This window comes from Pyrus communis, chromosome 10 (genome assembly GCF_963583255.1).
Source record: "Pyrus communis chromosome 10, drPyrComm1.1, whole genome shotgun sequence".
Classification (NCBI taxonomy): Eukaryota; Viridiplantae; Streptophyta; class Magnoliopsida; order Rosales; family Rosaceae; genus Pyrus; species Pyrus communis.
In genome coordinates, this window is record NC_084812.1 from 4,416,206 (window position 1) to 4,428,364 (window position 12,159).

At 35.9% G+C, this 12,159-nt stretch overlaps 1 protein-coding gene across 2 annotated transcripts; it reads right to left on the reverse strand.

Annotated features, from left to right (window-relative positions):
* Window positions 1–8,476: 8,476 nt before the first annotated feature.
* On the reverse strand, window positions 8,477–11,896 carry LOC137748825 (beta-glucosidase 12-like). 2 transcript variants are annotated; one of them, XM_068489013.1, is made up of 13 exons: window positions 11,694–11,896; window positions 11,435–11,504; window positions 11,200–11,258; window positions 10,987–11,062; window positions 10,778–10,855; window positions 10,528–10,615; window positions 10,170–10,425; window positions 9,891–10,006; window positions 9,582–9,799; window positions 9,456–9,487; window positions 9,259–9,361; window positions 8,980–9,088; window positions 8,477–8,895 (listed from the first exon to the last, which is right to left on the reverse strand). In XM_068489013.1, exons 1-13 carry the CDS (start codon window positions 11,871–11,873, stop codon window positions 8,667–8,669), a joined length of 1,614 nt encoding a protein of 537 aa, XP_068345114.1. In that variant the 5' UTR covers window positions 11,874–11,896; the 3' UTR covers window positions 8,477–8,666. The 2 variants fall into 2 exon arrangements, with proteins under 2 accessions (XP_068345114.1, XP_068345115.1); XM_068489014.1 differs by having other exon boundaries at window positions 8,754–8,891; window positions 8,976–9,088.
* Between the last annotated feature and the right edge of the window lie 263 nt (window positions 11,897–12,159).

Below are 12,159 nucleotides of genomic sequence, written 5' to 3' on the forward strand. Positions count from 1 at the left end.
TTTTCACTAAACAAACTGTCGCTCGTTTTAATTTTTTCACACGACAATGTGATGGGCATCCCCGTTGTGGGATGTTGCCATTCAGTGGCTGCCAAGTGCCAACTTTTTTCAGAAGCAACTTTTTGCAAAAGCTATTTTTGTCAGTACAGTCAGCCAAACAGAGAAAGAGAACAAAGATTCCCATAAGCTTATGGATTGGATGGTACAGATAGAGAGCTGCACTATTACATTGAACTAGTCCCCTCGTAATCTACTGAGCTGGATTTCCAATACTTTCACCTTTCAGAAAAGAAGGGAAGAACAAAGTTAACTAAGTTACTCTGTTTTGAATGGATGACAGAAGCAGATTTTTACTCATTACAAGTTACAATTTTGTTGTTTTTCGATCACCCGAAGGTACGGTACAAGGCGATTTTCAGCGGTGAGTTCGGAGGTCTTAACATTTTGGCGATTTCATCTGCGCCGGTTGAGTAGTTGGATGGAAATGGGAAGAGGAGATATAGCCACATCTTGATGAATGCAAAGTTGGAACCTAATGTATTTCACAAAGTGTCTTGGTTCCTTTTCATTGTGAATATTGTGCCTTAGTTGCAAAGAAAGCCATAGTCTGGAATGACACATTATACCTAGGGGGACTAACCCTTACATGGATCTAGGATTTGAACTTTAAGAGTCTCGTAGAAACAAGTTTTTTAAGATAAAAACAGAGCGCACAATGCTAAAAAATTTCAATCGATCCACTAAGCATTTTGTCGAATACTTAGTGGGTTTGTTGTCATCAGTCAAACCATGTTGTGCACATATCAACATATACCAAGGCAATCTGATGAGAATATAAAGAAAATTTGTTGAGTGTTGTTAAAACAATTTGACGAGATATGTCTAGCAACAATTACATTAAATACTTGGTAGGCACAAAAAAAACTCATACCAAACATTTTGAAGTCTTCAAAAGACCTTCAGATATATATATTTTCCCAAACTCCAGTTGATCCTGAAATCACCTCAGTCCCAATGTCCATCCGCCCTTGCTTTACACTAAAGATAATGGCTAAAAAGTGGAGCTTTTCGTAACTATTTTGTTCTTTCAATTTTTAGAGCGGAAATGTATGGGAAAAAAGACGGATGAGGATGGTGGAGGGAGAAAGGAGGGAGAAATGAAGAAGAGAGTATGAAACAAAACCTTGAAAGTGAAAACCATTAAAGCTATTTTTAACTTTGATATTTTTCAATACTTTCTCCTCTTTCTTGTAGTACTAAATGACTAATATATAATAAAGCTATAGGCTTTAACAAAATTGTTTATTCATTGTATTTCCAAGCAAACAATTATTATTAAATAAAAAATTTCTGTAGTGGAATTGTCTACTTCATATTGTGGGACAAGGAAAGTCAATTTATTTTTATCAAGGGTATAATCCACACATTCTATTTCACAATTATCATGTTTCTCATGTTGCACCAAATATAAAGTTCCCTCATTTTCTGTTAGGGCCAAACCACGGGTGAAGCCACCCACAAGGTTAAGGTGGGATGTAGTATAGGAAGGTTTTTTTTATTTTTTATAAATGTAGTGCTATTTATGTACCTATTTTTATTTCACACACATCCTTATCAGTTTTCAATCTTCAGATGAAATGAATTAATGAAGATCAATGACAAAAAATTAATAAAGACGTGTGAATAGCATTATCCTTTTTTAAACTCATGCTTTAATGATTTATGTTAATGTATGTAGCATATATAGCCCACTTAGATGTATATTTTTACCAAACATTCGGAGAGTCCTCGAAAGGCCTTCAGATGTATATATTCCTGAACTCTGGTTAATCCTAAAATCAATTTGGTCCCAATGTCTGTCTGCCTTTACTTCACACTAAATATAGTGGCTGAAAAGTGGAGCTTTTCATAACCATTTCGTTCTTTCAATTTTTAAAGAAAAATGTATGGGGAAAAAGACGGATAAGGACGGTGGAGGGAGAAAGGAGAGAGAAATGAAGAAGAGTGTATGAAACAAAACCTTGAAAGTGAAAACCATTAAAACCATTTTTAACTTTGATATTTTTCAATATTTTCTTTTTTTTTTCGTAATACTAAATGACTAATATGTAATAAAACCAGAGCTTTTAACAAAATTGTTTATACATTGTATTTCCAAGCAAACAATTATTATTAAATAAAAAATTTCTCTAGTGGAATTGTCTACTTCATAATGGGGCACAAGGAAAGTGAAAAAAAAAAAATATCAAGGGTATATTCCACACATTTTATTTCACAATTATCACATTTCTCATGTTGCACCAAATATAAAGTTCCCTCGTTTTGTGTTAGGGGCAAACCACGGGCGGAGTCATCCATAAGGTTAAGGTGGGTTGTAGTCTAGAGAGGTTTTTTTTTTTTTTTTTTTTAATTTTTTTATAAGTGTAGTGCTATTTAGATACTTATTTTTATTTCACACATATTTCTTTCAATTTTCAGCATTCAAATGAAATAAATTAATGAAAATCAATAACAAAAAATTAATAAAAGTGTGTGAATATCTTTAATATTTTTTAAACTCAAGCTTTAATGACTTATGTTAACGCATGTAGCATATATAGTCCACTCAATTTCAAAACAAGTTAACATTAATAAATAACATTTTTTCTGCTAAAAATAATAAATTAGTTCTATCTCCTTTCTGCTCCAATTTCACTCAAATCCTTCGGAACCTTAAAATGGGTGGCTTTCAATTCCTGTTCACCGGTGCTCCAACGCCTCCAATTTTGATTGGGTTTTGTTCCTGGAATCCATTGAAGTCAGATGGTAGTGGTGCCCCTCATCAGAACATGCAGATTTGCTAGAATCGACGATCGTGCACCCCGCAACGCCGTCGGTGTCAAACCCCACGAAATGGAGCCATTAACTCTCGGATTTGGAGTGAAAACTGAAGAAGGGCAGTTGAGGTGTTGTTCTTAAGTGGTGGCTGGCTTCGAATCGTCGGAAAACCACTTAAAAAGGTGTCGGAAAAATTACAGGACCCGGGTCTATAACCGGGTCGAACGCGGGTCGAAAACTGGGATCCAGGTAGGGTGGTTTTCACTCCCCCTCATTTCCCTCCTTTTCCCCTCTCTAATTGGCCATCGCCTTCCTCTCTCATTTCCAATTGGATCTCTATTTCCTTTTCCCTAATTTGGGCAGCCAATGCCTTTAATGTTAACTTCCCCCGCACCTCTCCTTCTTTCCTCCCCTTTATTTTGACTCCTTTAACCTTTAACCCACATGTAGTAATAATTCCCACAATCTATAGTTTTACAACTTCAAACGTCTGTAATTATATTGATATAACCCGAACTCACAAACGGTTTTTCCCTATACTTTCGTACCAACGAGTACTACACAAATGCGCGAAGTAAATAAGTCTTATGTTTCTCTACACGTTGGTCAAAGAAAGTCAAAACCTTTATCTCTAGGGCATTCGGCATAAATTCATTCTTTTAAAATTTATAAAATCGTAGAATTAGGGACGGGTTGTCACATAATCTCATGGTAAAAAATTTATGTCTAAATTAGGAGAATTATAGAATTCAGATTCCCATTGTATACTAAAAGTTTTCTACAATCAGAGTAAGAATAGTAATGATGTCAAATATGTTTTTTTTACCATGAACCTTGTGATTCCTTCTCTAGAAAGCATTCCTGCTAATAAGCGCTTAACTGTTCAAACCACCCATTTGCATTTTCATCTTTGATGTCGTTTCTAACCAGAGATAACTTTGAAAGTTAATACGTGCAAGAATTGGAAACTTTATACATGTTAAAGAATTGGACCATCTTAATTAAATTCCATCCAACTAAATAAAATTTAATATGAAAATATTAACAATCACCTACATGAATGAAGTTTTGCTCTCAACATTTTGCAAATGAAAATACACACTAAGAGAGAGATTCAGTTAAAAAAGTACCGCATAGAGATATGTAGTTTTTGGTTTTGAATATTCTGTAGTGCATCAACATTAGATGTACTTGACTAATCAGCGAGCACGATGTCATGAACTATTTAGTCGTTTGTGTAAACCAAGACAATAGTAATCACACTACACATTCCAGACCCCCGTAGTTACTCAGTTGTGTTTTCATTCCTGAACAATTCTTGATTTCTCTTGAGTGCTCTAAAGAATTGAGTCATTCAAAAAATTTTCATTTGAACTGCCCCATTCCAGACTCAAGTAGATGACTTCACATTAAGAGTATCCTACAATATCCAACTTGGATTTTAAGAATTCGATTGAATTATTAAAAACAAAGTTTAACATAATGTCACATCCCGGCCCGGGGCGAATCACTTCCCGGGCCCGCTCCACCACCGTAGCACGATATTGTCCGCTTTGGGCTTACCATTCCCTCACGGTTTTGTTTTTGGGAACTCACGAGCAACTTCTCAGTGGGTCACCCATCCTGAGAGTGCTCTAGCCCCCTTCTCGCTTAACTTCAGAGTTCCTACGGAACCCGAAGCCAGTGAGCTCCCAAAAGGCCTCGTGCTAGGTAGGGATGGGAATATACATTTAAGGATCGCTCCCCTGGGCGATGTGGGATGTTACAATCCACCCCCCTTAGGGGCCCGACGTCCTCGTCGGCACACCACGGCCAGGGTTAGGCTCTGATACCAAATGTCACATCCCGGCCCGGGGCGGATCACTTCCCGGGCCCGCTCCACCACCGTAGCACGATATTGTCCGCTTTGGGCTTACCATTCCCTCACGGTTTTGTTTTTGGGAACTCACGAGCAACTTCCCAGTGGGTCACCCATCCTGGGAGTGCTTTAGCCCCCTTCTCGCTTAACTTCAGAGTTCCTACGGAACCCGAAGCCAGTGAGCTCCCAAAAGGCCTCGTGCTAGGTAGGGATGAGAATATACATTTAAGGATCGCTCCCCTGGGCGATGTGGGATGTTGCACATAATCTCACTAGTAAGCAGTATTGTTATTATCAAGACATTAGTGAGAAAGTATATCACCATGGTGCCACTCCAAATTATCATAATTTAGTTGTCCCATTTGAACTCAGATCTTTGAATCTCCAGACAACTTGGGTTTCCATTATGGTGACTTTTAATTACGGGCCCTTAACCCGTTCTCCTTAATAATTAACTTACTCTCTAACCAAGCCATGATACCACTCAGTTGACCATCTTTTATGGTGTGCACTCTCCTTTTAAGTTCTTAAAAAAATAGTTGTTTTGCAACGTTAAGTTCTTCAAAAAACATATGTTACGACTTACAAAGTAATTTGCTAATGAGTAAATAATAATAATAATAATAATAATAATAAAAAGAAGTTGATATAAAATCTCGAAGATAACCTTCTCAATTGTGGTTGCTTTAAATGCTACCATTAATTCATTCTTTCACTTAAGAAGTAAGAAAAATATATATATAAAGATAGACCCCTATTTTTTAAGCATCACTAAGCCTCCACAATCCAGTCAACATCCTTACATGGATTCCAAAACTCACTAGTGGTTCCATTACATTACTTCTCTTTCTAGAAAGTGCTCATCATTCTGTTTCCCAGAAAGAAAGAAAAAATGTACTCATGATTCTTCTTCGAAAAAATTCAACACAGTAACTGTGAAAGCCATTTTTAACAAAATAAAATTTTAATACGAAAATATTAAATAGTTCTAACACTTGCAACCAAAATTGTAAAACTTTATTTTTTTTCATTTGAAAATGCTTGTTTTTATTTCCGAGAACTCCATAGGCTTATTAGTTCTGTAGTTTGCTGCTGGTGTTTGAAGGATACAGGCTTATGATTTTAAAGCCCAAAAATATCAACTAGCAAAGTCCAAACAGAAACGACTATATCGGATATGAATTTGTTTGGTTTCCAGAGGGACTTCAGTTCACTTTATGATTTTTGAGTGAACTAGTCAAACTGTAGCATACCCACCCATACGTATAGTTAGCAAGTAAGCAACAAACATCCATCTAATTTGAAACAAAATATTCCATTTTTTATTGGTAAAATAAATAATCCTAAGCCAAATTCATTCGGATAAATCATTCAACATTAACCTAACATTATTCATTCAGATAAAATAGATCGATACATCTCATAAACTGCCATCCAACTTTGGAATGCAACAGGAACAACGGATATTTTCATGTGAAGCAACGCTTTAGTCACGATGATGAAACTGCATTTTGAACATGCACCAAAAACAGATCCAACAAAAGTTCTAGGATACTCCAGCTGTTCTAATCGTTAATCTTTAATTACAATGACTGGAAAATCAAAGGGCATGAGAACCCAATGCATGAGTTGGGTTTTCTTTGTATAATCCCCTCCAAAAGATATCCTAACAATAGTTCAAATGAAGTTCAAAATTGAAAGCAATTGAAGAGCAAGACAGAGAGATGAAATGGTGTTCATGCTCATAGCGGTGCGGTTTTGACAAAATCCAAACAAGTATAGAATCATAGTCGTGAAGTGTGATGATATTCGATAACAAAAAACTCTCAATCCGAAAGTTGATTGCTTCTTTGAAGGAACGAGTTCTGAATCTCTGATTGACATGTAACCCCAAGAAAATGTTGCAACTACGAACAAAGAATTCAACTTAAATGTGAGAACCAAAACCACATAGAAAACCAAGTACAAAAATTTCAAAAAATAAGAAGTGAAGCAATAGAGGCAATGAGTTGAATCACCATTCAAATGTGATTTCAGTTGGGCATTTAATCAAACTTTTTATAGGCGAATACAAGCTTCGCAATCGAAAACCCACAAAATAAAAATTATGTAAGCACCAAGGATTATATGTACCATCGTATTTCATTTCTTGCGGAGGCGCACTTATTTCGGTCTACCTTACTCTGGATAGTTTTAGAGTAAGCTGGAGGAATATGCAATTCAGACTTCTTCATATGCAGAAATCCAAATCCATAACGGCCACGTGATGTAGGATTCGTTCAGATTCATGAATTTTTTTCTTCTTACTTGATGTAGTATGCCCCTCGTCCTTTTCCATTACAAGTTAGTAGTGGAGGAGGGCAAGTGTGAATTTGTCACGTAGTGCTTTGAGTGACTTTGCTTTTAGCTTGTCAGAGCGGACTTGAATTGGTTAACCCTTAGGTTAATCATTAACTTGATCATGACTGTGTGTATCATGAACTCACAGGTTGTTGCGGCACGTTATGCGTCGTTTAATATTAGTTCGGGGAACAACTTGAGGAATTTTGCAGAGGATATGAATGGTCAAACGGCAATAACGTTTCCCACATAGCTCGAAATTGAGTTCTCCAAAATTCTACAGAATGCTAACATCCACATATTCGTGATGGTGTATAAAAAGAAGCTTAGTTTGCTTCGAGAAGGTACAATTTAATATGTCAAGTTGGCAGTGCTGTTCCAATGTGTTGCTTGGGCTGGCTTGCCGCCCAGCTGCTTAGCATGCCAATTTTGGGATTGTTCTATTTTATGAAAAATTGGAAAAATAAGAATATTGAAGCTCTGCATCGTATCTTTCCAAGTGTATATGGCATGTCACTGAGAAACCTTTGAAATTTTCGTTTTTCCCTAGATGTGCAGTTCTGAGAAAAATGCAGTTTTGCCTGTTTTTAATTGAAAAATTGGAAGGATTGATCGTGTAGAAAATTATGAAAGATCGACATTATAATTTTCAGTGTCTTAGCTTTTGTGTCCAACTAGACTTGTGTCCAAATTCGTATGCAAAGTCGATTTTCTGTTAAAAATCATCCAAGAAAGAATGGTGTGATGGGTGATATATCGTGAACCATTCTTGACGAATAGGCTATGGTGGGGCATTAAGGAGATAAGTTCTCCATGGATGTGTCTACGGGTAGATCGCGGTGAATATGACAGAATATGCGTGTGGCAGAGCATTATCTTTAGTTTCATTGGTTAGAGTTTTTATAGATGTCTTGAGAGTTCTTGTAGGGAAAGTAATCCTAATTAAATTGGGAGACTATCTATGAGGAAATCTACGATAAGATATCCAATCTTCCTAGGATTACCTTGCCTATTTCCCAATATATCCTAATTTGACTTGAATTAGGGTTTTCAAACTTGGTTGGGAAGTAATATCTTCAGTGGACTTAAGCCTAGAATGTCAGACTAAGAATGTAGGACTATGCTTCATGGGCTATGAGCATTTTGATCATTTTTGCTACCCAGGTGCCATGTGTCATGGTTTTAGAAAATTATGGTCCCCCACACTTCAAGTGCTTTTCGATGATTAACTTGCATTTTTACTAAAGATTGATTCCAAAAACATTTTCACTAGAAATACTTTCAACCATTTTAAACAGTTCCAAATGAACCCTTAGTATATTTTGGTTATGGAATCACTAGCTGGTATAATGTGGCTTAAGGCCATTGATTATCTATGGCAACTTTTTGGTCGAAGGCCACTGAGGGTAAGTGTAAAGTTTAATTGAATACTGAACATTCAAAAACATTTATTTTCATAAATAGTACATTACATTCATATGGAATTCAACTGCAGAAGAGGCACTAGCCATAATGGTAGTACAAATACAGAGAGACACACACTAATAACATATACAACAAACTCATAACGATTTGTTGCAACTTATTCCAAATCAGAAGGAGTGAAGTTGAAAAAACTAAGAACAAGCCCCACAACATTCATCATTTGAAGTTACACTTGATAGAGAAAATCAGTGTCTCCAACATTATTGGCCAAAATATTTGAACTTCCCTTGCGCTTCTTGAGGAAATTTGTGAACCAATGGGTCGAATTTTTTGGGTACCTTTGGAGTCCGTCAAAATCCACATAGTTAATACCAAATCGAACTGTGTAGCCTTCACTCCATTGAAAGTTGTCTAAAATTGCCCATGCAAAGTATCCTTTCACATTACTACCCTTCCTGCACCACAAAATAAATAAATGATGACTTGATATCACTATAAAATGCAATATAGTCCTAATTAGTATTTCAACAAGCACTTACTTGATTGCTGCATGAACGTAACAAAGGTGGCGATTGTAGTAGTCAATCCTAAATGGATCATGGAGGGCATCATCTAGTGATAAGTTGGAATCATTGAACTCATCAACGCCTGCAATATAATTCAGTACATATGTATTTAGTACTTTCTCTCAAAAAGAGAGATGTAGTTGGTTTTAAATTTAGATTTGGAATTACTCATCTGTATTTTACATCAATATATACATATATATGTCAGAAATTAAAAAGTGAAATTAAGTGAGGCTTAAAAGTGTCAATTACCATTCTCAGTAATGTAAATGATTGGATCACCATACTTATTCTTCGTGTAGAGTATAAAATCGTGAATTCCTTTCGGATAAACATATAACCAGTCTGAAGCAGCCTGTAATACCATTAGAAGATATTTGAGATTGTTAGGAATTGTATAAAATTAATCCTCCAAACACAAATAACTTAACCTAAAATTTGATGCGTACCTGAGGACCAATAGGAATGCCATCACGTTCAGCTGCCATAACACATATGAATGCGATCAATATTAGAATGTAATAATTCTAAGATATTAATTAATTAGTCGATAAAAGGTTTCCATTTGTACTCACTCAGTGTAATAACATGTGGATCGTATAAGTAACTTGCAGGTTTAGAATAATTCTTAGGTACATCAGTTGCATATAGAGCAGTATAATAGTTCAATCCAACAAAATCAAAAGACCCAGTTAACATCTTGGATTCTTCTTCCGTGAATTTTGGCAATCGTTCTTTAACAAGGCCTTGCATGGTGTACGGGTAGTCCCCTCTTGTAATTGGATCCATAAACCTACAAAGATGTGAAAATTCCAATAATCAACTTTATAAGTCATAAAAAGGAAATATAACCCACTTGATTTATAAATTAATAATACACTTGCCATCCAAACATAAAATCCATAGCTCGATTTGCAGCATCTATATCTTCCTTTGCATCTGAGGCAGGCTCAAACCAATGTGACAATAGTGTTATTCCTATCACCCCATTTTGATATGCCTACAAAGAAAATTCAGAAAATGATTTGATGTAGTACCATACAAACTCCAAACTGTTTACCTCGATATACAAAAGGTTTCCTCTTGTGGTGGAACCTAATACTAGTGACTCAGAGAGATTTCAGACCCATAAAAAAGGGAACTAACTAGTTAATTCATTATACCTGAAATTTATCTTTGTACACTTTTACAGCAGCTGCATGAGCAAGGAGTTGGTAGTGTGTTACCAAATAGGGTTCAGTAGCCGAATCTCCACCAAGGCAGGTTGGGTCTTGCCAAGCAGAGCATCGTCCCGGTGCGTACATCCCGATTGTATAACCATGGTTACTGATGGTATATGGTTCATTCAATGTGATCCAGTGCTTCACTCGATCACCAAAAAGTGAAAAACAAAGTTCTGCGTAGTCTTTAAAGTCATCGCTGCATGTCCAAATTTCAAAACATTTTTGTTAGATGTGGTACGTTTTTATTTAATTAAGCAAATGACCAATATTACACTTAGGATAAAATTTGTTTACTTACACAATACGAGGGCTTAAGAAACCACCATATGCATCTTCTAACGCTTGGGGAACATCCCAGTGAAAGATTGTCACAAATGGCTGTATGCCTATATATAACATTATCGGAACGAAAAAAAAAAAAATTAATAGTTTGATTCAATATTGTTTTATGAGGGCACGTTATTAAACTCTAATTATATATTAATGGATGGGATGATATATGAGATTAGATGGGAGGGATGATATATGAGATTTGGTAGCTTTGTCACCATTGCGAAGGAGTTCATTGATGAGATTGTCGTAGTATTCAATTCCCTTCCTGTTGACACCCCCACTCAGCGTGCCATCTAATAATTTGAACAAAATAATCAAGTGAGTTAATACCTATCTATATATCGAAATCGAATTAAGTAAAACAGGTTAATCCATGAAGTAATTGGTTCCAAATCAAGTATATGGAAGCGGATGTCAACATTACTTGGTAACAATCTGGGCCATGAGATAGAGAACCTATAAGCATCCAACTTCATATCCTTCATAATTGCTACATCTTTCTGTAATGACAAGAAAGGCATACATAATTATAAGAAAGAAGCTAAAAATTAATTAAGGATCTCATGTTCAATGTGCTCTTCAACTTCGTAGTGGGAATTTAGGGTTTGGAGAATAATATTATTCCTTGATTGACAACCTTATAGAGGTGGTATTGATCAATGGCGACATCTCCATTGCTGCGATCATCGATTTTTTCTGTCATTAACCATAAAAGTTTTTATTATTTAGAGCATAAAGATGGTAGGAATCATAGAATGAGAACTATTATATATGTCCATGTAGTGCATGTATAGTCCATATGTATCGAAAAATATACAGACATATACTACATGCCCAAGCGTATTTGATGATAATATGTAGAAGACTATAACCTGGATGGTTGTGGGTGAAGGTGTCCCATATGCTTGGTCCTCTACCATCTACGTTCCATGCACCTTCTACCTGAAATATGCATATGCACATTCAAACTGAAGATGTCAATATTCATACTTGGAATGAAACTGAAATGTGCATGTGCATATATATATGCTATAGTTTTCTGACATTGAAATCAAATTAGACCTATGTGATTATATGAAACTCAAATTAATTAAAGGGTAATTAAATAGCTAAGCCCTAGCAGGGACTGGCCTGGTAAGCTGCTGTAGATCCACCAAAGACGAACCCTGGTTTTAGAGCATCAAACTTGGTCCTGTCAAGTGAGTTACAGACAATGGGTTTATCTGGCTTAGCAGCTTTGGTGTTTGTCAATGCAAAGCCATTGAGTAGCAAGACACACAAGAGCAAAGAGCCTAAATCATGCATTGCCATAGTTAACTGGAGGGGTTTTGGTGATCGAGGTAGCTAGGTTGGTTCTTCCCCGCATATTGCACGGGGTTTATATAGCGGGCTACGTACCACGTCTAAACGTGAGAATAATTGATAAGCATTTATTTACTAAAATTTGATAAACACGTGCAGGCTTTAAAAAAGTGAAGACCACTAAAAAGTCCAAAGCAAAATATACTTTTGTCACAATAATAATTAAATATGAATACTGTTGGGATAATACATATTTGTACAAAAAACTAAATATACTTTTGTAACAATAATAATT

Excerpts from the sequence above, each read along its gene's own strand:
- LOC137748825 (XM_068489013.1), bottom strand. The coding sequence starts at position 11,873 with ATGGCAATGCATGATTTAGGCTCTTTGCTCTTGTGTGTCTTGCTACTC. Across the intron at positions 11,505-11,693 it reads GATCTACAGCAGCTTACCAG|GTAGAAGGTGCATGGAACGT; the intron begins GCCAGTCCCTGC and ends TGCATATTTCAG. Across the intron at positions 9,362-9,455 it reads GCATTCCTATTGGTCCTCAG|GCTGCTTCAGACTGGTTATA; the intron begins GTACGCATCAAA and ends ATGGTATTACAG.